The sequence below is a fragment of the Coptis chinensis genome, chromosome 3 (assembly GCF_015680905.1).
Source record: "Coptis chinensis isolate HL-2020 chromosome 3, ASM1568090v1, whole genome shotgun sequence".
NCBI lineage: Eukaryota > Viridiplantae > Streptophyta > Magnoliopsida > Ranunculales > Ranunculaceae > Coptis > Coptis chinensis.
The window spans coordinates 9,636,235-9,662,408 of NC_141458.1; the positions used below are offsets into that span (position 1 = coordinate 9,636,235).

Genomic DNA, 26,174 nt, shown 5'->3' on the forward strand with positions numbered 1-26,174 from the left:
ATGCAGTTAAAATTTTGAAAAATTGTCGGTAAAAAAAAAAAAAAAAAAAAAAAAAGATAAAGAAAAGACCTTGTATAATAAAATAAAAACTACTCTAATATTTATGGGGAAAAAACACTTAAATTTTATTATAATTATTAAAAAAAAAACTTAAATGCAATTACAAATTACAACTTTATTTCAAACCAAAATACCGATATGATAATAGCCAATACAAAAAAGTTGAGAAATTCGCGTTTGCAATTGAATAAAGGAGAACCCTTGAAACATTTGCAACATAAAAAAAATGTTCATTGAAAAATAACATTTTATTTTATTTTATTTTTATGAAAACACAAAGAAAAAAAAAAATTTGTGAAGAAAAATGAGATGATTTGAAGAGAGAGTAAAATAAATATTTGGTTAGATTTAATTTAACTAGAGTTAATCAATAGTTAAAAGATAGCGGATGTGTAGTAGATTGGTGCTTAGGAGACTTTTCACACCTAAGTGCTTAGGAGCTAAAAACTTCTCTTTCGAGACACTGTTTTCATACTTCACATCCAACCCACAAATGGGGCAAAGATATGGTCCAGCAGCTCTCTTATTTTTCAACTCAATAGTAAGTCTTGTGTTTCGTCGTCTTTTAAAGAAAATAGGAATATTACTTCTCTCATTCACTAAACATCAACATTGGACCACCAAAACAACTTAAAAACCACCTTTTATCAATGGGGTTTTGTATTTTAGAGAACACTGATTTTTTAATAATGTAGTATACTCAAAACAACAAACACCCATATAAACAAAAAAGTGTGCAATAATCTATCTAAATACCATGCATAATTAGTAGACTCATTTCATCTATATACAAAAACGAAACAAAAGCATGAAAGGATACTAAACCTGATGTGAATACGTTTTGCTACCTTTGATTTTCTTCTTCTTTTTCTCCCTTTCTTCACCGTTTTAGTTAGGGAGAGGAGTTATGTTACTATTTTTTTATTCTTTGAAATATAAAGAGTATTTCTAGGTGTGGAAGTATCACCTTATGATATTTGAGGCTGAGAAATTTTAAGGCAAGTATCCCAAAATTTGACCAACTCTAAATTGAGGCAAAATATCGGTCGAATTTGAGTAAGGTCTACCATGCGCAATATTGATCATCGATGACATTCTGCTAATTAATCCCCCAAGTTGAAAAAAAAAAAAAAAAAAACACACAACATTCCCACTATCGCGCAAATTGAAAAAAAAAAAAATGTTTTTTGCGACTTTGTCCTAATTATTTGTAAAATTTGTTATCATTATCAATAAAATTCCTTAAAAGCAAAAACAAAACAAAAACAAAACAAAAACAAAAACAAAACAAAACAAAATAAAACAAAACAACAACATTGGCAATAGCTGCGATATTGTCATTATCGCCATCATCCGCATCAAAAACCGCAAATTTATATTCCACGGATGCGGCTTTGAGGCCAGTGATACCTCCATATTTGTCTCCACCTAGAGATGGTTTTTCGCGAAATATACAGGTGATATTTCCACCTAGAGATGCTTAAAGAGAGAGTGCTCTCGCTGAAAAGTTAAAAGTTAAAATGAGACAAAAATGGGTATTTTAGTCATTATAAATCATATTTTGGAATACTGTGTTGACACAGTTATAGAGAAAGAATATTCAGAAAGAGATGGAGCACAAACAAGCAAGGAGCTGACCAAGTGTAAAAGGGTCAGAGCAGTCCAGCATAGAATATGGATATGGATATGAAGCAGAGCAATCAAACTGGATGTTGTGCATGTTTTCGACCACGAGGCATGTTCTTTTAAATTGAGAATTGCATGTAGTGATAATATCTACACATTGAGAATTGCATGTGGATATAGTCTAAATATCTCTAAGACATTCTGGATTTCATCAGGCTTGGAAATGGTTGTTTGTGTGAGAATGGGACCAGAGGAGTGGCTGGATCAATTGTTGTTTGAGCAAATACAATCAAATAACATAGAAAGCATCATTAAGTCGCCGATCATTGCTACTTAGTTTTGTCAATTTAACCTCAAGAATTGTACAAGGTAGTCACTACTCCAAGTGGGACCTGAACATCTCGACTTCCTCCAACATCCCCTACAACCCCTCCTGCTGGCTAAGCAGCATTAGAAGGTGAATTTGGAAAGGAACCAATATGAAAACCTCAGGATATATCTGAATTAACAGTAATACGTTTGAGCTAACTGAGCAAGAACTTCATGTGACAACTAAAAGCGACCTATATTCTGTCTTGGTGCAATTCATTTTCTGAGTAAAACAACAATTTAGCAAGATTTATTTCCGTTAACCATTCGATTTCGGTGCCATTCATAACTCCAGAGTACAATTAAGTTACTAGGACCACAATGTGTGTTTACATGGTAGACTGGTAGTCGAGCTATCTCATAATGCAACCATTTTAAGTATTCTCATGCTACACCATGCAAAGATATTTTGCATACATGATACACGTATACAAGCTACTGATGACTGATGGATGATGCTCCACTAAACTACCAAAAAACCCGCCATCTCGTATGAGTGTCAGATCAAGATTTCCATCCATATCATTGAACTTTAGATAAATAACTAGATAAATGTTATACTACACAATTTTCTCTTGCATATATGTTATAGAGTTCATGGATGTCTACAAATTCAGCTTCCTGATCTACGAGACCATGCATTGATTATTGTATATTCGGACTCATCAGATATTTTGAATAAAAACTTCCATGTAAAACTCGAGTAATAGACTTGTGTTCATCCTTTCAACTTCTTTGATGTAGTACTCGTATCTCAATAGACACTAAATGTTGAATCACGCAATGCAAATGCAACTGCAACTATTCCTTCCAATCGACATTATCATCCACAATGTTTGAGAATCCCTGTTAAAAGAAAGATTAGCAAATATGAGTTACCGCGGTTTCTTATTAATATATACATAACTGAAATGACAAATGCTCTCTTAATAACAGAAACAAAGACACATAGATAATCGATTAAACACTTGATGAATACATACTTCATGTGTACACGTTTAGCTCTTCAGATGATGAATTTTCAATAGAATGTGTTGCAGGAGTCAGGACAAACGTGTCATACACAAATTAGATGATCACTAGATAAAGAAGATGATATTTAACAGATAAATCCTTAATATGCAAATCAAAGTACAGCGTACTTCTTGTGTTAAATGTTTTGAATATGGCTCCATGTGGCATTCCTTAGATAAGGGGAATTGCAAGGTGGAAAAATTGCATACTTGCAGTCCCGGACATAAAGATTACATGCATTTTCAGGGGAAGCCAACTTTACTGCAGATATATTGGCTAAGACTGGAACATCTCTTGCTGTTAATGAGCGGGTAGTGTGGGAAGGAAAACCTGATTGGCTTCACAAATGGGAAGGATCATTCCAAACTTTCTACAGTTTTCAGTAAATGTAAACTATTTCAAATCTAGTTGGAGTAGTAGATACTTGAAATCACTTGACCTTAGAGTGTGCAGTATGTTGCAACTCTAAATACCCTTTGTACTTTCTTTTTACTTTAATACATTTAACCTTACGCAGCAAACAAAAAAAAATAGATAAAGGGGAATTTACACTTACAGTCAAGTCTTTTTTTTTTCAAGGATTTCAGCTTACAAGTATAATGTATTATCTGCAAAAGCTTTAAATTCAAGCCTTTTCAAAATCACTTCTTTGGAGAGAAATTTAAAGGTATGAATCTAATAGAGGATGGTGCATGTGCATCGTTGTATAAGTACAATAAAAATGAAAAAAACCACACAAGTTCAGCAATGTCAAATGCAATGTAGAGCTTTAATAGTTAGATACCTCACTATCTTCCAACACAAGAGTTTCTAGATGAGGAATGTTCTCTGACAATTCCACAATTGTGCTTGAATAGTAGCAGAACTTTTGCATCGCCTGTACCTCAGCTTCAGATATCTTAAATTATGAAATTCACTGAGCACAGCTTTAAAGGGTTGTGGCAGATCTGATTGAGCCTGTGACAATTAAAAAGAAGAAGAATCTTGAAACTAAATTATATTCTTCGACTTAAGAAAACAAAAACAGTGCAGCGTTATGATTATATTGTTTTTCCATGTTCATTTTATTTCAACCATTATTATCCACCGTCAACTACTTCATTTGAGGAGCAGTGATACTGTGTTAGGATGACTGTATAGATTCTGGATGCACCCCTCTTGCCTACATGAATTTTCAAGAACTTCTTTTCTTCTTCTTCTGGGAGGGTGGAAAGGACTCTGTACACATGCTGCAATCTGCTGCAGAAATAGAAATGATACAAACAGAAATTTTGATATGGCGAACTAAACAAAACTAAGCATGATAGAGACGATTTCAATGTAGGTGTAAGCCTACACCTGCATACTGCATTAGCTAAGAGAGGTATAATTTGTCTACGCCTTCATGAACAGAACCACCACACGTAAAATCCCAAGTTTCACAGTAAATGACTCTATTGGAGACACAGATGACAGAACACTATCATTTTACCATTACATACACCTAGAAGAGCATGGCCCCAGCTTAGGGGTGCACCCAAGCACCCTGTGAAAGGATGGGATTTGTGATTCTCTATGCTATAGCAGTCATAATCTTAAGTAATGGAAACACGATATAATATGTGATCTCATAATATCTAAAGTTACGGTTCCTGGTGTAATTGCTGCTAGAAAACTAGTTTTACTAATTTAAACTTCGAATCAATGATTTATATCTTAGCTAGTAAAAGAAGGAAATTAGATCATACCTCAAAAGCATCAAGTGTTAATGTTAAAGATTTTACATTAATGAGTCCTTCGAGAATGTCATTTAAGCACCTAGCAAACTTATCATTTCATCGAGGCGTCCCATCCTCTTCCTCATCCACAACTTCATTCACAAGTGCAATGTCTGCAGTAACTAGAGTAGACATATTTTCCGCAAAATACCCTCTGCACCTGCTGCCTTTGATCTGTATTACTTTGAGATTTGGAGCACAAATCTTGATTTGAGCTCTGAAGTTGATTTCTTTTATGATCGACATCTCCAAATTTGGGCAGCTCAAGAGTAAATCTCTACTCGAATATTGAGAATACTGGTGAACAGATTCTAATATCAAATTCTTTACGACTTAACCTTGCAAGCTAAAGTCAACTGCAGGATTGATATACCCTTAAGTCTAACTTCTTGTACATTTCTTCTTATAACAGAAGCAATCCACTTATCAACTTCTTCTTCTAAACCACAGACAATATAACTCTTGTATTCTAGAAAGAATTTATATATGCCAGAGCCAGAGCCAGAGCCGACGAAGTAGAACTTGATCCACAAAGCTGGGAAACTTATCATAAACAGCATCGATCATCTACACCTGCCCACAAATCATTACCATCGTTATCATGCTTCACGTTGATATAAGGATTAGATACCTAGAGATATCTCCATCTATTTGAAACTAAGCTGGTGCGTAAAACTTGTTTCATGTCTAAGAAAGAGAAGATGCAATGGATTAGAGGATACTGTCAACGTTTCTAGTCCCATTTATACATACCACTCCCGCTTCTCTCGTTCTCATCTACATTGCCACGTTCCCTCTGCGTACGACGGCACGACTAAACAAGTTTATCATATATATTTTTCAATTCCCAATTTATGGTGTTGATTGTTGAACAAGTTCTGAACATAGGGCTACAGCCTACAGAAAGAGAGAATGGGCTATAAGAGCAACTGATGTATCTTGATCCTCGAATTATACAGTTCACACTATGATCTTATAGGTTTTTGCAGACAATCTCTGATTTGGCCCTTTTCTGATCCTGCCTTGCATCATTGAGTAACACTGTAACCTACGTGCTAAAACACCTATGGCATGCAACTTTACCCATAGTTAAAAGCAGGGTCTCGTGAGGTGAGACATGCATACTCATTGCACTCATCACCTAGTTGGTTGATCAGAACTTCCTTGACCAGCAGCTATGCTTGACCCAGCACCATTGTCAGATGGGGGCAAAGATCCCCATTTACCTTCAGATTCTAATGGCTCCAGGACATGGACCGCACCATCAGTCAACCCCAATGCAAATTGGTTAGGTTCAGTAGGATGAGCAGCAATAACAAGCGGATACATTCTTGAGTTGTTCGAGCTGCCAACATGATATAGAAATTGTGACTTTATTAATGAAAACGTCTAGTTCCAAAATTTCAGTGAATCATAGGAAAATAATTACCTTATATTTGAGGGTATGTACGCGGTGGGATGAATACGACACCTTAATCTGAGGGTTATTGCGGTAAGAACACCAACGCTGCCATCCCCAAAGCTTGCATATATAGATTGGCTATCACAGGAATATGTAGCATGTGTAATAGGAACACTTGATTCTTGTGGTACCCACTGTTCAAAAATTTAAGATTTAATAACAAAATCACCAAATAGTAAGAGAAATAATGAAACCTAAAGCTTCCTTGCAAGAGCTTTGTACGCATCTTTGAAGGCCTACTTCAAAAAAGTGAGAGAAAACAAGTCTGGACCACAATCATACAACAATGTTTCTAAAGGCATAAGGGTTACTGATCGTGTTAATGAGCGAGAGCGATTTAAAACTCTCTAAATAATAATTCCAATGTAAGGGGGTCTGCACTCTAGTGAATCCCAACCATAGCGGAGACTTGATCTCCTCGGCTTGTTTGCAATTAATCTATGTTATTGATGAACCATTATACTAATAGAATACTTTCAAGTAACATAGTATACGGTAAAGTTAGGGGCCATAATGTACACACCTGTTTAAGGCACTCTAACTTTGATGCCTCGTATATGGCTATCTGTGTCTCGTGTACAGTCAAGAATTGTATCTGATCTTGGTGAAATTGCACCCGCGTCTCTGCAAGAGAGGCTGGAACTCGCCCACTTGGAATCTGCAAGAATTTACTGGCCTGTTTCTCCCATCCATCGGTGCTCCAAACACATAACTGGGATATTTTTGGGCATTGAACAAAAAAAGAAGGAAAGATGAGTTATTCCTGTTTTCACAGCTCCGAAATTGTTAACTGAACAGAATTACAGAAAAAATTGTTACTAAAAGATGCACATATGTATATATTAACAGGTTACACTTGAACTCTCCCACTGTAGCTTATTATCAATTTACGCTATTTCTGTAACAGCATACAACTAGATAATTTTAAATTTGTTTCTGTTCAACATGTGAGGCTACCTGAGCATCAGCTCCTGATGATACAAGCACATTCAGAACATTGGAAAAGGTAAGACCTGTTACTCTCTTCTGATGGCCTTTGAGTTTGCTTTTAACCTGTACAGTGCATAACGTCAGAAAAAAAAAATTAAGTTCAGTTCCACGCTTTTAATAAGATGATTGACACTTATTCAACTTCAGTTCAGAAGAATATAGACCTCATCAACTCTGACATTATAGATTTGAATTGAGGAATCATCCATGCCTATAGCAATAATGTTATTGTCCTGTGGATGGAAGGCAAGAAATGTTGCTGCCAGAGGTGGGGGCATGAATGTTGTCATCGTCTATGCCAGGAAACCAAGTTAGAAAGTAATACAAGGAAAAAGAGGAGCACCAAAAAGTGAAAAATAAAAATAGGCAAATTACCTTAAACGTCATCATATTAAAAAGTGATATTTTCCCTCCGGAGGCTGACATGACATAAGAATCATTCTTTGAAAGTGCAAAACAAGGAACTGCATCTTCAGGATTTGCCTCACTTGTTTCATTAGTCATCAATATTCCGCTAGAAGGTTGCCATAATTGAGGTGGCTTAATAGAAGATGCCTAAAAAAAAAAGGGAATTGGAAAGGTCACGATTGCAAAAAATGAGCTATCTGGGTCCAATGAAAATTTCTTCCATAAAAGGGTCAATACCTTCCCCATAGGGTTACGTTAGTTTCTCTGCCATTTCCAGAGCTTGTGAACAGCATTAGATGCTAATGCTAAGATAGCAAGTCCAGAATTTGTATAAATGAGTCTAGAAACCTGAAATTATCACCAGAAATCATGACAATTAGAGCATTACACATTATATCTAACAAACATCACTATAATTTCTTTTTTGATGGGGTATCAATCCATCATTAGTGGATTTTAATTTCTTTATCTTACCACCCTCCTGAACATCCCTATAGCTTCACTGTAATTAGAGCATTACATTATATCTATCAAACACCACTGTAATTTCTTTTTGATGGGGTATCAATCCATCATTAGTAGATTTTAATTTCTTTTTCTTACCACCCTCTTGAACATCCCTATAGCTTTATCTTCTATTTCAAAACCACAAAACTGTTCAGCAAATTTTTGTACAATACTAAAAATCCAGTCCCAAGTCCTCATAAAGGTTTTTCACTTACACAGTAAATCATATTTAGTCATCGATAGATCAAAGCGTCATAAGATCACATCAGATTAAGCAGTATCAATTTTTCTTTATGCTTAAAAGATAGAAATAGCTGCCATATAGTTCCTATGATCATGTGAAAATTGAACATTCTTTTCCTTTTCTTTTGGCTGGGGCATACAACGTTGAATAGATGTAAAACAAGATGAAGATGAAAAGACGATTTAGTATCTTGGTTCTACATACTAAAAACCATCCAAAAGAAAAATTACATACATGTTATGAACAAGTTTCAATTTCTCACGGCCAAAATCAGTCCTTTAACTTCTCTTATGTACTTTAGTTCATCTTTATCTCAGAACTACTATTTCCTTTGGTATCTGTTAGATCTACTATGTTCCTAGTGAAAATCGTATGTATTCTGGGTAAATACTATTTGATTGACTAAAAGTAGGCATGAAATGTTTCTCCAGTAAGTAACTAATTTTGGTAACTTACCAGTTACCACCTTCTTAAGAATCCCAAATTCCGAACCCCCCTAGGAAATTTTCCTTGTGGGGAAATAAGAACTATTTTCCCTTGTTAATGATGTGTTTTTCAAGGCATAAGACAAACATTCTCCACGGACACTTTTCTGTTAATGTTTTGTCATTTTACTATTATAATAAGAATTAACAAATAACTAAACTGATGCCTGGACACTTTTCCAATTTTCCACACCAAATAGTTAGGCTGAATCGAACACCACTATCAAAATTTAACATATGATACCAACTTTTAGCAGCAAATACTCCCGTTCCACATAAAATGTTACAGAAATGCAGAAGTGCAATATTGCATGAAAGAGAAAGGTAGCGGCGTTGAAACGTACCCTTACTGGTAATAAATTATCAGGTAGCTTCAGGGGGGCGACATTGAGACGGTTCATTGATTTCAGAAAGCTTCCAAATCTTAGATTTCTCCATCGACTCATCTACAATTCTGGGCTTCACATCTGCCAAACTTCGGTTGTCTCCATTCTACAATATTTTTGGAAAAATTAAAATTATGTAATCACCTCAGTCAAATACCAGCATAGTAAGTACACACAATGACACAACCACAGAGTGCAATCCACACTAGACGACCTAGATGCTGAATAGTATAACAATAAGAAGCATCCTTCAAGGAGGCAATAAAATATACAAGATACAGATAGCAGCAATTGTGTACCAGTCCAATAATGGAGCACACTGGGGCACCTCGATCTGCAACCGCAAGACTTGTTCCAGGATTGACACTAGCACCTCCCAATGTGCCTATTGTTGATGCCTGCATCACAAGCCATTTTTAAAACTAAGCGGCCAGGTCTACATCATGAGATACTAAAGTTCAATATGAAACTACCTTTGCAACATTCTCAGAAGCAGATCTAGGAGCTTCAAATGAGTGCAGAAGGCGAAGCCCATCTGTATTTGCTAATATCTTGATCCCATTATCATTTGTTGAAACAGCCAACATCATCCCTTCCTTATTAAATCGAATACGAGGAGAGGCCTGCATACATTTTAGAGAATACTGGTTACTTACATGTGGAATGACAGCTTGAGACAAATGGTAATCATGTGTCTAGGAAGACCGTCTTTACTCCTCTCTAGGTATGTTGTCAGAGTTTATGGATATGAGTACATATGTTTTCTCATAATATTGTACTATTATGTTACCAAAGGAAGGAGATTACTTATCTAAACCACATTTTTTATTTCACATACCATTGTGATATTCATATTATCATTTCAACATGAAATTACAAAAATTCAACAAAAGAAAAAGAAAAAAGAGATTAGAAAATCTGCGAGCGTGGATAATTGAACTAGCTAAAATCTACTAGGGAAACATGAGCGAACTTGCGAATTCATAAATGAGCTTACAAAATACTCGGGAGGAAAACATTTTGTTCTTACCCAGGCACCTATAGGCCATATTAAAAAGGCAGGCCGATCTTCTACCATGTCAATATTCATTACTAGTGGCGATCCCAACAAAAACACAAGGCAGCATAAATTCATTTACATGTATATACCTAGGTACAACCATATAAGGCATAACAGGCAGATTTTATACGCATATAGGTGATATAGCCCTATAGGGTAGGTTATTGCGACTCTCTGTTTCATGGGGTCACGTCAAAATATTTCCAACCAATTCAAAATGTCCAATTAATCCAATCGGGGACAGCAAAATGGCACAATCCTAGAATTTTAATCCTCCATCCATAGCTGGTAAGGTAAGAAACTTGTAACAAGATATTTGCGCTTTTCTCCTCACAGATTCTGATGAAGGGGTGTATAAAGAAGGTGTAGTATACACATACATACTTGCATAGTAAAACAGGTACATATACAAATAAATATTAAACACTCACTGGCAATCCACCATCTGCTTCAATGGTCGTCATAAGGTTAGGATTTTCCATATCCCAAATCTTAATAACAAACTCATCACCAACAGCCAAAAACCGGTTTTTAGTTGTATCAAACTGCACAACCCCAATCGATCGCTTACGGAAACCCTGATAAGTTCGCTTGACAGCTAAACTTTCATTCCATTCCACAAGATAACAATCTCCCTCTTTACTAGTTCCACATGAAAAAAGCCTACAATTATCCATAGATGCGGAAAACATTTCAGTTAAAGGTACGTACAGCTCAAGAAATCAATCTAGTCAATAGTGAAAAGGCAAAATAGAATGTTAAAAGAAAGATAACATTTTCCAACCTCGTCCCATCGGCATTGTAGGACATTGTTGTACAACAATGACCAGGTGCATCATAGTCGACTCTTGATCCCAAATTGTCATACAACCAAGCTTTAATCTTCCCATCCATAGCCATCGAAAAAAAGATAAACTGAACAAGGAAGAAACGGAAAAAAAACAAACAATATAAATTGGAGTATGTGAGGACGCAAGTATGGGGCAAGCATGGGGGAACCTAATAAAACAACAAACCAAAACAAGGTACAAGTCATAATATTCAAGAAGCTATACTAGACTACAGAATACCTGGATGTTTTCCTTGTAGTGAGGGCATACAGAAAACACAGGTGCTTCGTGACCTTAAAACGTGTATTGCTTGACACCTGTGACTGCATCCCATACCTGCATGACTTTATCTTTAATGATTGAGGTCGTATACTTCTACACAACATAACAAAAAATGGCATGGGCCAAACATACCTTGGTAGCCTTGTCATCTCCACAACTCACAATGCACACAGAACCAATATGAGCATCTATCTGCATAAGATTAATATATTCAAAGGAAAATATAAACTCAGCAAATCTACATGTGGCTGGGGAAAAACACAATAGGGACGGACACAAAGAACTAGAGACGAAGTTCTTCTCCTATCAGAAATCTGTGTCCCTAAACATACTTTGACACTTAAACCCATAACTGCCTTCAATCCCAACCTCCTAACCAAGAGACTGGTATAGAAAATGAGCGGCATAGAATAGCACCAACTCTCGCGAGTTGGGTTCTTCTTGGGTCTGTTGTGGATATTAATTACCTTCAGAGGTCAGCCTAACAATTTTCATATGGGCATTCTGACATGAAGGTTCTTACAATTGTGTATAGTCTAGAACAATTTTTGAGAAAAAGAGTCAAAACTGTTAGTCTGTGACAAGCTCCTTGTGGCTTCAACTTAAGTTCTCGTAGACACTAGGGTTTTTACTTTGGCTTGGTAAACACTTGGAGAAAGGACATCTGGATGATTTTGGTAAGGTGGATTACTTCAATTCTTCTGGCCCTAGTCATACACCTACATTCTAATCAGTACTGGTTCTTTCTCACAGGAATAGCTGTCATATGAACCAGACATAGACAACAATACAAGTATAAATTGACTTGCAAACCTCTAGGTGGTGTCATATATCATCACTGCTGTGGTACGAATATACATGCACAATGTGCTTGTTATATGCTACACCTGAAACAGATGAGCAAATTAAAATAAGTAGCGACAGCCTCTGGTCCATTCTCGCCCTCAGGAATATCGCCTAACATTGTAGTCTAGAATTTTAACATATATATTAACGTCAGTTCAAAGGACTATAAAAAACATACCAAAAAGGGCACCATCAGGACTCCATGCCACACGATTAACAAATCGCAGTGTCCTTGACTAGAGCCGTCTGTTCCAATAATTTTTATTAAGGAAAAATAAAAACCAAATTAAGTTAATCTTTCAATGTTGATGTAGAAAGGAACTACACTCTTCTAAAGCTTACTTTCTGCAGAAAGTTTTACCTGCAGGGGCACCGAGCTTGTTCCAATGACCCAAACTTTGAATTTCCTATGAGCAAGCCTCTCCCTGCTACCCAACTCCCACACCGCAATATCACCAACATTTGTCCCCAGTGAAAATGAAATGTTCATTGTTATAAAGCATCTTCGACATATCATCTTTTTCGCAAAGGAAATCTTTTTGGAGAAAGTAAAACATTTAATTCATTGCCAGGAATACTAACAGATTTGATGACCCTTCTAGGAAGTAGAAACCAGCATCATTTTTCATTTGTGTTGTGCATGGCTGACGGCGCAAAGGTCCTCTTAGTTTGGGAAGGTTTACAAGATAGCCTTATCTACTGTATTGAGGCACTGATAGAATTGGTATAACAATTTGCCTTTGTTAGCTATAAAATCAAGAGGCCAGGCAAGGTCTGTATCCTTCAGCTATGAGGTGCTTTGTAAGACCATCTAGGGTACAATATATAGTTGGACTCTGCTTATGAGTCTTGTCAGCAGTTAAAAAATTGTGGAACTCACCGCTGACCTCAATCCAACTATATCCTGGAGACTTTATCACACCCATGTCTTTCATGATTGTTCGGACACGTGTGACATCATCTTGTCGAGAAGCGTCTCTATAGATGTTTGAGAGAAGAACATGGTACCCTGAATGTTGAGGCTTCAATTCTATTAGATGCCTGGCTGCAACTTCAGCCAGAGGAATGTTTCCATGGATTCGACAGCCATTAAGCAGGGCACTCCAAACACAGTCATCAGGCCTTACTGACATGTTTTTAATCAGATGGTAGGCTTTGTCCAGCTGGCCTGCTCTACCTAAATTATCAACAATGCAGGCATAATGTTCAACATCTGAACTGATGCCATATTCAGTATTCATAATTTGGAAGAAATGTAAACCCTCGTCAACCAAGCCTGCATGGCCGCAGGCTGATAAGAGTGCAATGAACGTGACACGGTTGGGATTCCATCCTTTCCCTTGCATCTCATCAAAGAGAGCAAATGCCTTGTGGGGAAGAGCATTGATTCCATAACATGAGATCATGGTATTCCAAGAAATAGTATCTCTCCATGTCATCTCATCAAAAAGCTTCCTAGCTTCGTCAACACACCCACATTTCCCATACATATCCACAAGGGCATTTTGAACCACAAGGTAGCCTTCACAAAATCCACTTCTGATTATGTACCCATGCATCCCCAAAGCTTGTCGATGAGCCCCCAACTCTCCACATGGACTAAGAATAGAGCTGAACGTAAATTCATCAGGTTGCATGCCCTCAGAGTGCATTTTGTGGAAAAAAATTCGACGCCTTCACAAAATCATCGTTATTGACATAGCTAGAAATCATGGTGTTCCAAGAAACCACATCCTTTTCAGTGGTCCTCTTGAAAACTTGCTCCGACAATTCAATTTTGTTCTTTCTTGCATACATAGCAATAAGAGCATTGTTTACTGAAGTAGCGGATTCAAATCCAACTCTATACGCATGACCATGGATCTCCAAACCTGTCAAAGATGACGCACTGCACTCTGGGAGCAGCAGAGTCAAAGGAACCTTCGATACAGCTTTAAATTCCCCTCCACTCTGCATTACCATATCCCGGAAAACACGAAAAGCTTCATTAGTTTGCTTACATTCTATGAACCCAGATATCATTGAGATCCACAATTGAGAAGTCTTTAAGGAGATCCCCTCAAAAAGGCGACATGCGTAACTCATACAACGATGAAAAGCATACCCAGCAACAATAGAAGCCCTCAATCTGTCATCATCTATAGAATCCACAACTATTATCCCTTTCTGCCTTATAGCAAAGCCATGGATCTCTTTCAACCAAATCAACGTAGAGTCTGTAGGTATCACAGACAAGAGTGTATTAAAAGTGGCTGAATCGGGCTTCAAACATGAGCCCGAAACCAACATCCTTCTCAGTGTCTCAAATGCCAAAACCCCGTCACCATTCCGGACACAACCAGCCATAATCGAATTCCAACTACTTACTTTAACTTCAATTCCAGACTTCCCCATAATCTCTAACGCTTCCAATGCCTTCATCCAATACCCATTCTGAGCATACCCGGAGACCATTGAATTCCAAGTAACCTCATTTCTTTGAGGAATTCTCTCAAACAATTTAACAGAATCACCAAAACACCCACACTTGACATAAACATCCAACAAAGCACTCCCAGCAAAAACATCTTCACAATACCCATTAACAATCATCACACCATGAATCATTCTCCCAAGCTCAACAAGCCCAAGAACAGAACAACACTTCAAAACGAAAGGGTAAGTAAATTCATTAGGCAAAAAACCCAAACCCCACATTTCCAAAAACAATTCAACACCATCACCAAACCTCGAATTATCAACATAAGCTCGAATCATAGTATTCCAGAAAAACTGATTAAGACAACTAATTGGGGTTGCATTAAATATCAAACGAGCTGAATCAACATATCCATTACAACAGTAGAAGTAAAGAAGCTTGCTTGACAAGTAAACATCAGTATACATACCAAGTTGGATTAAACGAGCATGAATTTGCGTACCCATTTGAAAAGAAAACGTTTTTGCACATTCCTCAAGTGATGTGGCGTAAGCATCGATATTGAAAGAAGGTTGTGATAGTGTTTGGAGTGAATTGAAAGAGAGATTATTATGCGGTGGTTTTGAGGGTTTTAGAGAGGTTTTGTGTGTTGGGTTTGTTTTACAAGGAAGAGAGAGATTGCGAAATGAGGATGGGGAATTACTTGTGAGTGAAGTCATTGTTGAAGAAATCATATTTCAGGTTTGCTTTAATTTTTTAATGTTTCAGCCTTCAGGTAAAATAAACTAGTGTTGCAACACGATAGATTATTAGATGGTCATTATCTCAAACCGACATTTCGAGAAATACCATGGTGTCGCGTCAATACTAGGCAGTGGATGGTTACGGAACTATGCAACTGTTCCTTCCAATCAACATTACTAGTACTAGCCTATTTGTACGTGTCTCTGCCACGTAAACAAAAAAAATGGTATGATCTGTAATATTTGGGTTTGGCAAGGGGCAAAATCGGAAAAAAAAAATAGCGCGATGAATTTACTGTTGAAACTCTCGTTTTCTTTAACAATCTCTGATTTTATTTTATTTTTCATTAATTTATAGGCATTGAAACTACTATTTTACCCATGCAAAAACAAAATAAAAAAAAATAAAACAAACAAATGGCATGAGCTGTAATATTCGTGTTTGGAAAGGGGCAAAATTAGAAAAAAAATTAATGGCGTGATGAATTTCACTGTTCCTCCCACCGTTTTCTTTAAAGAAGTTAGATACTGCTATGCAGTGGGGCATGAGCGGAGAGGAAGAGGGAGAAGTGGAGAGGGGAGAGGGAGAGATTGAGAGGTCGTGGAGAGAGGCAGAGAGACGAGGAATAAAAACCAGACAGACAAAAACCAACCAAATGACTTTTTTGTCCGCATAGCCACCTTCGGCCCAGAATGTTCGCTCTGCTCACTTGATCATGCACGATGTTTGAGAATCCCAGTTACTAAATTGGCAAATTTGAATTACTGCAATTTCTTAATAATATATGCATCGATTAAATGACAAATGCACTGTTAACAGAAAAAAAGACATATATATATAGATAATCGTTAAAACACTTGAATACATATTTCATGTCTATATGTTTAGCTCTTCAGACGATAAACTTTCAATATATAGAATGTGTTGCAGGAGTGAGGACAAACATGTCATATACAAACTAGATGATCACGTACTAGACAAAGGAGATTGATATTTAACAGAAATTCTTAATATGCAAAATCAACAGCGTACTTCTTGTGTTAAATTGATATGGCTCCAAGTTGCATTGCTTAAATAAAGGGGAATCTACACTTAGAGTCAAGTCCTTTTTCATTAAATTTTCAACTTACAAGTTATAATGCATGATTCTGCAAAAGCTATAAATTCAAGCCTTTTCAAATGAAGGATAGTGTATGTGCATCATTCTATATAAGTACTATCGATCAAATGAAGAAACCCGCAAGTATATATCAGCAATGCCAAATTCAGCGTAGAGCTTTAATAGTTAGATACCTCGCTACTTTTGAGGGTTTTAGAGAGGTTTTGTGTGTTGGGTACTTTGGGTTGGTTTTAGAGGGAGGAGACAGATTGGGAAATGAGGACGGCGAATTACTTATTAAGATTGAAGTCATTGTTGACGAACTCATTTTCAGGCTTGATCTAATTTGAATGATTGATTGGTTTTTTTTTTTTTAAAAATTGAAAGTGAGGATGACAGTTTTAAATATGCGTGCAACACTAGATCATTAGAAAGAAACTCAAATTCTCAACTCTCATAACTGCATTTCCACATCTCAGTCAGTATCTCAAGGCTGGTCACATACAGGCAATTACCAAATTTCATCGTTTCATTCTCAATGCCCTTTGGTTTTAGACGAGTCTGCAAATCTGCATCTAAAACCATCACAGTGCAACGACTGGTGGTAGAGTTTGGATGCGACATAAGATGCTAACTGATGTTTAATTTAACTCGACTAACATCTTTCATGTTTAAACTGAACACAGTCAATGGGCATGTAAGATGTCACCCGGATATCCACAACCGATATCCCCGAGTCTAGACTGCAGCTGAAATGCTCTAAATTTGCACAGGCAGTTCCATTGATGCTTATTACTTGTTCAAAATAACCACAAATTTGCATTTGCCAAAAGGTTTCCAAGCATGCAAACCTCACACAAATAAGAGACAAGGTCTGCAAGTGACTTGCAGTCATACAAATCCAAGTGCGGGTTAAATAACATGTGAACGAAGAAATTGTCTAAAATGACTAGAAGCATGTGTAGCAAGAGTGCAAGACCACAACGTACGAAACTGTTGGAATGGTGATGGCCAAACAGGCCAAGCTGTCCATTTTCCTAGAGACATGGAACTTGGACAAGTACTAAAATAGTAAAATGAATGATGAAGTCTACGGGCTGAACTTGGGTAGGATTGGGTTGGGCTTTTTATTTTCCTTTTTAAGATAATGAGGTTGGGTTGGACTCAGTTTGACTTCATCACATGTTTCTAAACAGAAGTCTTGGACATGACATCATGTACAAAATCTAGATAGATTCTAATTCTAGCCATCCCCCACTATCAGTATATACTAGATTTTGGACCCGGGCATACGCCCGGGATCTATTAAATATTTTGTGTGCTTAAAAAGCTTTACAAAATGTCACATACAAATTTTCGAATCAGAATATATTTTTATTGAAAATAAACCAAAATACGTTAATGAGCAGCGATTATGGTGCATAAGTACTTGGGAACTAAATGATCAAATTGAGATAGCCTCTTCACTTTGTGGTTTAGGATATTAATCTATAATTTTCAAATATAATTATCTCAAACTTGATCTAGCTTGTATAATAGTTTTCTTAGATTTATGGTAATTTAGTGGCCAATTTTCGAATCAGAATAGATTTTTATTAAAAATAAACCGAAATACATTAATGAGCAGTGATTATGGTGCATAAGTACTTTGAAACTAAGGGATTGAATTGAGACAGCCTCTTCACTTTGTGATTTAGGATATTAATCCGTAATTTTCAAATAGAATTATCTTAAACTCGATCTAACTTGTATAATAGTTTTCTTAGATTTATGGTGAATTAGCGGCAAATTTTCGAATCAGGATATATTTTTATTGAAAATAAGCCGAAATACGTAAATGAGTAGCGATTATGGTGTATAAGTACTTGGAAATTAAGGGATCAAATTGAGATTGCCTCTTCACTTTGTGGTTTAGGATATTAATCCGTAATTTTCAGATGGAATTATCTTAAACTCGATCTAGCTTGTATAATAGTTTTATTAGATTTATGGTGATTTAGCGAAGTAAATCATCACCGGCTTACGTACTAATGTGTACAAATCTCTAAAATAGATTGATTGTTTCCATATCCTCAAAGAATACACTACTCCCACTTGAAAAGATTTATCACATGAACATGTCCTACTTAGCGGGGTGTCGTTATATTAAATTATTCTAAAAATATTAGCAACTATACATAGCTATGAGATATGAAAATTATATTAATTACTCATTTAAATTTCTTGCACCACTTTCTATAAAAAGGAAGCATCAAAACTTGATAAAATTCATCGACTTTTTTTTATTGTTAGGTTTAACAATAGAAGTTTGATTGAAGTTTTGTGAGAATATCCATTGTGGCGAAGATAATATTGAAGCTACTTGAATAGCAAGACATTCCCAATCACAATAAAAGAATTAAGATAAACACTACTTAAAATGCAAAACTATATTTGTCGAGACATTTATTTCTCCTACATATAATATAAATATGTTTTAGGGTTATTAGTTCAATACATTTGCATCAAGTTTTTTATTTTCCATTAATTATTCTTTGAGGTTAGTTTAATGTAATACGTTGCATCCAGTTTTCAATTTCTCATTAATTATTCTTTGAGGTTAATTTAATGCAGTTGCATCAAGTTTTCGAATTCCCGTTAATTATTATTTGAGGTTAGTTCAGTGCAATTGCATTCACTTTATGATTTTCCGTTAGTTATTCATTAAAGTTAATTCAGTACAGTTGCATATAGTTTTCAATGTTTCGTTAATTAGTATTTGAGATTAGTTCATTGCATTTGCATCCAGGTTCCAATCTCCCGTTAATTACTCTTTAAGGTTAGTTCAATACATCTGCATCCAGTTTCTGATTTCCCGTCAATTATTTTTCTAGGTTAGTTCGATAGTTTACAATTTCTATACAGTTTGCATACATGTAAGAGTCTGTTTTTATAAACTCACTTTCATTTTGGGTTCCTAATTACTCGTATTTATGCTTTGAGGTCAGTGCGATGCAGTTACATCCGACTTCCGACTTCCAGTTAACTATTTTTTTAGGTTATTTCAATGCATTTGCATCCAATTTCTGATTTCCCATTAATTAATCTCGATTTTAGTTTAATGATTGCACCCAGTTTTTTTTGGTTTTCGTTAATTATTTTTTGAGGTTAGTTCAATGCAATTTCATCCAATTTCCGATTTTATGTTAATTGTTCTTTGAGGTTAGTTCAATGCATTTACATAAAGTTTTTGATTTCCCGTTAATTATTTTTTGAGGTTAGTTCAATGCAGTTACATCAAATTTATAATTTCCCGTTAATTATTCATTTAGGTTAGTTCAATGTAGTTTTATCCATTTTTCAATGTTTCGTTAATTAGTCTTTGAGATTAATTAGTTCATTGCATTTGGGTCCATTTTCCGATTTCCCATTAATAACTCTTTAAGGTTAGTTTAATACATCTGCATCTAGTTTCTGATTATTTATGCTTTGAGGTTAGTTTGATGCAATTATATTTGGTTTCTGATTTTCCGCTAATTATTCTTTGAGATTATTTCAATGCATTTGCATTTAGTTTCCGATTTCCCATCAATTATTCTATGAGGTTAGTTCAATGCAATTGCATTCGGTTTTTGATTTTATGTTAATTATTTTTTGAGTTTAGTTCAATGCATTTGCATCCAGTTTTCGATTTCCCATTAATTATTATATGAGGTTTGTTTGATGTATTTGCATACCGTTTCCGATTTCCCGTTAGTTATCTGACGTTAGTTTAATACAATTGCATCCAGTTTCCGATTTTTAGTTAATTATTTTTTGAGTTTAGTTTATTGCATTTGCATAAAGTTTCTGATTTTTCGTTAATTACTCTTTGAGCTTAGTTATGTATTTGAATCTAGATTCCGATTTCCTTTTAATTATCTAATGTGGTGTGTAATACCAACTTCTACTGATCTATCTATAGTGTCCTTACAAACATGACATAAAAAGTAAATTATGCTTGATTTACTATGTGAGATCATCGAAGATTATCCAGTTTCCGATTTCCCATTAATTATCTACGAACGGGTGTTGTTATATTAATTATTTTGAAAAAATATTTACAAATATACATAACTATTATATATTAATATTATATTGATCACTCAATCAAATTTCTTATAACGTGAAAACCTCACTCTCCATTAAAAAAAAAACACACACTTTTGATAAATCTTTCAACTTTATTTTGTTGTTTATAATTAATAAAATAAGTTTAATTGAAGTTTTGTGAGATTGCCTAATAAGGTAAAATTCATTTATATTGAAGCTACTTGAATAGCAATGAGTTCTCAATCATACGGAAAGAGATAAGATAAACACCATTTTAAATGCAAAACTATACTTATTGAAATATTCCCACAATTTATAACCCAACTATGTTTTGAGGTTAGTTCAATGCATTTGCATCCAGTTTATTTTTTGAGATTAGTTCAGTGCAGTTACATCCGATTTCCGATTTCCCATTAATTATTTTTTAAGATTAGTTCCACGCATTTGTATCATGTTTCCAATTTATAATTAATATTTTTTTGAGGTTAGTTCAATGCAGTTGCATCCAATTTCTGATTTTTCCGTTAATTTAATCTTTGAGGGTTAGCTCAATGTATTTGCATCTAGTTTCTAATTTTTCGACAATTATTTTTTTATGTTAGTTTGATATATTTGCATCCAAGTTTTGATTTCCCTTTAATTATTATTTGAGGTTAGTTTAATGCAGTTGTATCCATATTCAAATTTTCTATTAATTACTTTTTAAGATTAGTTTAATACTTGCATTTGCATCCAATTTCCAATTTCCCGTTAAATATTATTTGAGGTTAGTTCGATGCATTTACATCCAATTTTCGGTTCCCCATTAATTGTTTTTTGACGTTAGTTTCATTCAGTATTATATATTTTTTAAAATATTTGTCATTATTGCTTTGTCGTTGTTGTTGTTGTTTTTTTTTTTTTTTTTTTAATTTTCTATTATATATTTTGTGATGTTATTTTTTGTATAATTGTTTTTAACTATGTTTTGAGGCTGTGTTAAGGATATATTTGAAATAAGTCGTTGCTTTATCATAGACACTAAAATTGTATGATTTGTAATAAGGAATTAGTTTCTACAAATCACATATTTTTTAGCAATTTTTTTATTTGATTAAATATATAAGAATTGGAGCACTAAAAGTGTTTGATTCGTAATAGGAAATTACCTTTTACAAATCATCTATTTTTTAGCAATTTTTTTTATTTGATCAATTATATAAAAATTTGAAATACACTTAAACTCTTCAAATATAAGAATTAGAAATATACTCAAACTCTCCAAACTCCAAAGATGTTCTATGTATGTGGAATTGTACACTATTAGAAAAGATTATCTTTTATATTATAGTGCCACATGTGAGAGAAAAAAAAACTAACTCTCATATTAGAGTGCCACATAGGAAAGAGAAAATCTTCCATTAGAGGTCTCTGCTTTAGTATATAGATAGTAGATATATATATATATACAAATATGTAAACTGAGCTACACATCAGTTGTTCAATCTTTAAACCGGTCTTTCAAGATCGATAGGTAACATGGTTTCAATGGATTTTGATTGAGTGGAATAAAAAACAGTGGGGGGCTAATTGAAAAAGGGGTTCTAAATTATCAATAAAAAGAGAGCTGGTTATAATTTCAGTGAATGAGGTACTTCTCAATTAGATAAATAGAGAGATTAAAATTTGCATGTTCGATGGTGAGAGTTAGTTCCGAAAAACCCGGCTATCATATAGTGTAAAGATAAGTTCTGAATGATATAACATTATAACCAACCCTGTCAGCCACACAAACTTTGCCTCTTTGGTGTTCTACTGACCGTACTGTTCTAGGCTTTTTGGTCTCTCCTAGGTACTCAATTTTACTTTTTCTTTTAACGTTAAAATTGAATTATATTCTAATAGTAGTAAAAACGAAAAAGAGTGGTTAGATTCTGAATACATTACTCTTGTCCACATAATATTTCTACAATTGGGAGAGACAGGACTGCTGTTACACCAACTATCGACTATCTTTAAAGGCTCTAAATCATAATCTTCTTCCTTTTTCTTTTGGTAGCTGTTGGGGTCCTGTTGGCAATTTTGCATCTGTGGCACAAGATGTCGGTCCAAAATTGGTGCGAACTTCCGGTGGAACTCCTTCGGGCAGTAGCAGAAAAAATAGGTTCACTAGAAGATTTTTTAAGATTTAAGGGTGTTTGTCATTCATGGAGATCTTCTGTTTGGACGCTTGATTGTGATAAGCGTCATTTTTCCTCTATTCTAATGCCCCCTCCATGGTTAATGTTAACCGCAGACGAAGGTGATATCAATAGAAGATTCAGGGCATCACCAATGCAGCCCTTAAATGGACCTCTATCTCCAAATTTGAGGGAGCAATTGAAGAAACACCCTTCCAATGCAGCCCTTATATGGGACTCTATTTCTACCATCCTTGAAAAGTGTCTCTAATTTTATTGGAAGTTTTAAAGGACCTGGGTTCTACAAACAAAATTCTGCCCACAACTGTTGAAAAGCATCCAAGAGAAATAATACAGCACAGTTGGTTTAATTCTTCGTTCAAGTGATCTAGGAAGTGTTAAACCCGGGTTCGAGTCGCTGAAGCTTCTCATTTTTAGCTTTTAATTTTTTTTTTTTTCGAATTACAAAATAGAATAGTAAATATGTTCTCACTGAGAATCGAAGCAGTGGCCTATGTTTGCCTTAGCCAAGCCATCGCCACTACACCAACTTAAGGTGAATGATTGGTTTTTCCAGGAGCAGATCTTCATTTCAAAGTTCTGCACTGTAGAACCCCTCCATTGTAGCTCCTTCATTTTGCTTTTCTCCTTTAACCAGACCTCTAAAAGGATGACGTGGCCCTCTATTTTGAGGGCCAGCATTGGTGATGTGCGATTGTCACCAGGCAAATCACCAGAAAAGTAATGATCTCTGAAAGCTGATAACGGTGGTAACTGAAGTGGACCACAGGGGCGAGACAAAGGATTTAAAATGTGAAGTCGTTGATCAAATCCCAAAGTGACCATCCAACCAAAAGGTGAACCCCAACAACGACATCCACTGATCCACTAGCTTCAGGGAAACTAAGATTGTAATTTTTATTATTATCGAGAACACTGATGATCCACTAGCCTCAAGATACATACAGAAGGCAACCATAACTAATCTGCCATCTCCTTCAACCAAAAACAACGACGATCGATTTCTTGTATTTGCAATTTTCGGTGACTTTAGAAATTTGGCTTTCGCTAGACCAGGAGACAGAGTTTGGACTACTGTTAAATTCAATGCTGTCGCTTCCCAGAGAGACCTTATATACTTCAATAGTCAATACTACTCAGTGGATGTTTATGGTATAACTTGGCTTTGCAACATTGATGGTCCTAATCCAATGGTGGTTAAATTCGCAACTCCACCAGAGGATCTAGATCACGATGAGAGATTTTACCTTGTCGAATTGAGGGGGGAACTTCATTTGGCAGTGAGGTTTTTAGATTTTCCAGAAGACTCCGGACTTATTGAGTCTCAACATCTTGATAAAACTTACTATATTGAAGTCTACAAGTTGGATATGTGCACTCAGAAGTGGCAAGAACTGGATACCTTGGGCGAGTATTCTCTCTTCGTAGGAAGCAATGCTTCTTTCTCTCTAAAGGCCACTGAGTACCCCGGATGCAAGCCCAATTGTGTCTACTTCACCGATGACAATACTGAAACCTACGGACAGTTACTTGGTCATGATATGGGAATCTTCAATCTGGAAACTGAGGCGATTGAGCCTTTATATGCAGGCAATGATATTCTCTCTCGGTACTCTCCACCTGTTTGGATTACACCAAATCTATTTTAGAATCATCCCTCTGGTCTTATTTGTTTATTATTTAATTTTGTGGAAGCAACATAAATTATCTTAAAAGAGGATGAATAAGAATTTGATTTTTTGTATTGGGATTGTGTTCTTAAACTATGTAGATGCTTGACTTGATTTAGTATTCGTAATCTATGGTAGAGCACTTCTGTCAATCTTCCAGCGTTGGCTTTCAAAATCTATTTAAGGAAACAAATGCACTCAATCTTCTAAGCAACTACAAGATGATGGAGGAGTGTTCAAGTCTTGAGTGCAGTTCTTGATACTATAATTTTCCCTATATAAGGTATTTAAGACTCGATTAAGATTGTACTTCTTCATAATCGTTGTGTATATATAGCTCTGCTATGAGCATTTAACAACAGAAAGACATTCTTCAACGGCACCCCAAGTCGATAACATGGACTGAAGTGCAATAAGTTTATTGATGGCAAAACCAGTTTACCACCGAAACTGTCTCAATGCAGCCCAAATCTATCTCCAATTATAGGCTTATAGCACAAATCTATGCAACAACCAGTTATAACATACTCACTTTATAAGCGCTGCCGGTATAGCTCAGTTATACGCAACAACTAGGGCTCAACAACTAGGGCTGTCAATGGTTTCGATAACCCGAACCAAACTGATAAAAAACAGTTTGGATTTTGGAAATTTAGTTTACCCTCCACTGAACCAAACCGATATTGGTTTGGTTTTGGATTTGTCTTCCACCGAACTGATAAGATGATATTTTAGTAATATTTATGATTAATTTTGTATATGTTTTATCAATTGTGTGCCTAAATTTAATTGATTTGATTTAGGATTTAATTGATTTTATAGTTTTCGGTTTGGATCGGTTCAATTTGGTCCGTAATATATCTTATCGATTCGGTTCGGTTTTAGATTTTCCTGAATCCTACCCAAACCGATCCATTGATAGCAACAACTAGCTAGAAACTTTAAACATAACATAATCAAAGTTAAAACTCTTCCAATATACAACGGTCTGAAATGAAAAAAAATATAATGTTCATCCATGAAAGTATGACTAACAAAATACACCATCTACCTAAACCATAGGCAGCACTGCAGTTTTCCACCTGCCCCTGAAACATCCAATAAAGAGAGTCAACTTTAAATCAAGAAAATAATAGCCTTATGATATCAAGAAAATCTCTGTTATTTTCTGTTATGCATTGTTTGAAAGCTTCCAGCAAAAAAAAAAAATAAGATTCTCCATGTGGTTCTAAAGATTAATTTCAATGCGTAGATCCGTAAAAAAATATCCTAGCTCAAAGATTAAAAACTAGCAGCGAAAAGATATTCTCTCATGGAATCTAGTTTAGAGAAAGCATTCCCAGTTAAATTCCTCCATCATAGCTCCAAGTTTTCAACATGGTTAAATACTAAAATCAATCATCCAACAATATATTTCCAAAATATTAAAGATCCAAGTAAACCTCTAGTCAAATGACTGCTCTAAAAGCTAAAAGATTCCATTATGCACAACCTTACTAGCAGTGAAAAGGTATTCTCTTATAGGATTATCTTCCCTGAAAAGGTACAACAATGACAATATGCATTCCTCCAACGTGGCTCTCACAGAAAATGAGTATTCAAAACGATTATAACAATCAACTAACAAACTGGTGTGCTAAACAAAACGAAGTACTAAACATCACG

At 35.4% G+C, this 26,174-nt stretch overlaps 2 protein-coding genes and 2 pseudogenes across 3 annotated transcripts; 1 reads left to right on the plus strand and 3 right to left on the minus strand.

Moving 5' to 3' along the window:
• Positions 1–2,612: 2,612 nt before the first annotated feature.
• On the minus strand, positions 2,613–13,066 carry LOC147507805 (protein TOPLESS-like; annotated as a pseudogene). Its single transcript, XR_015215440.1, has 20 exons — positions 12,688–13,066; positions 12,505–12,572; positions 12,294–12,367; positions 11,613–11,672; positions 11,439–11,534; positions 11,153–11,283; positions 10,800–11,031; positions 9,782–9,931; positions 9,608–9,706; positions 9,304–9,414; positions 7,654–7,833; positions 7,443–7,571; positions 7,246–7,341; positions 6,812–7,000; positions 6,256–6,422; positions 5,580–6,171; positions 4,797–5,399; positions 4,144–4,308; positions 3,854–4,026; positions 2,613–2,901 (listed from the first exon to the last, which is right to left on the minus strand). The product of XR_015215440.1 is annotated as a protein TOPLESS-like (transcript).
• A 15-nt stretch (positions 13,067–13,081) lies between these two features.
• On the minus strand, positions 13,082–13,963 carry LOC147507806 (putative pentatricopeptide repeat-containing protein At3g49142 pseudogene; annotated as a pseudogene).
• LOC147507807 (pentatricopeptide repeat-containing protein At5g27110-like) lies at positions 13,826–15,530 on the minus strand. Its single transcript, XM_086600471.1, has one exon. It carries the CDS (start codon positions 15,477–15,479, stop codon positions 13,968–13,970), a length of 1,512 nt encoding a protein of 503 aa, XP_086456597.1. The 5' UTR covers positions 15,480–15,530; the 3' UTR covers positions 13,826–13,967.
• A 7,958-nt stretch (positions 15,531–23,488) lies between these two features.
• LOC147507808 (F-box protein At2g26160-like) lies at positions 23,489–24,488 on the plus strand. The gene is made up of 2 exons (XM_086596465.1): positions 23,489–23,559; positions 23,891–24,488. Exons 1-2 carry the CDS (start codon positions 23,489–23,491, stop codon positions 24,486–24,488), a joined length of 669 nt encoding a protein of 222 aa, XP_086452591.1.
• Positions 24,489–26,174: the final 1,686 nt, after the last annotated feature.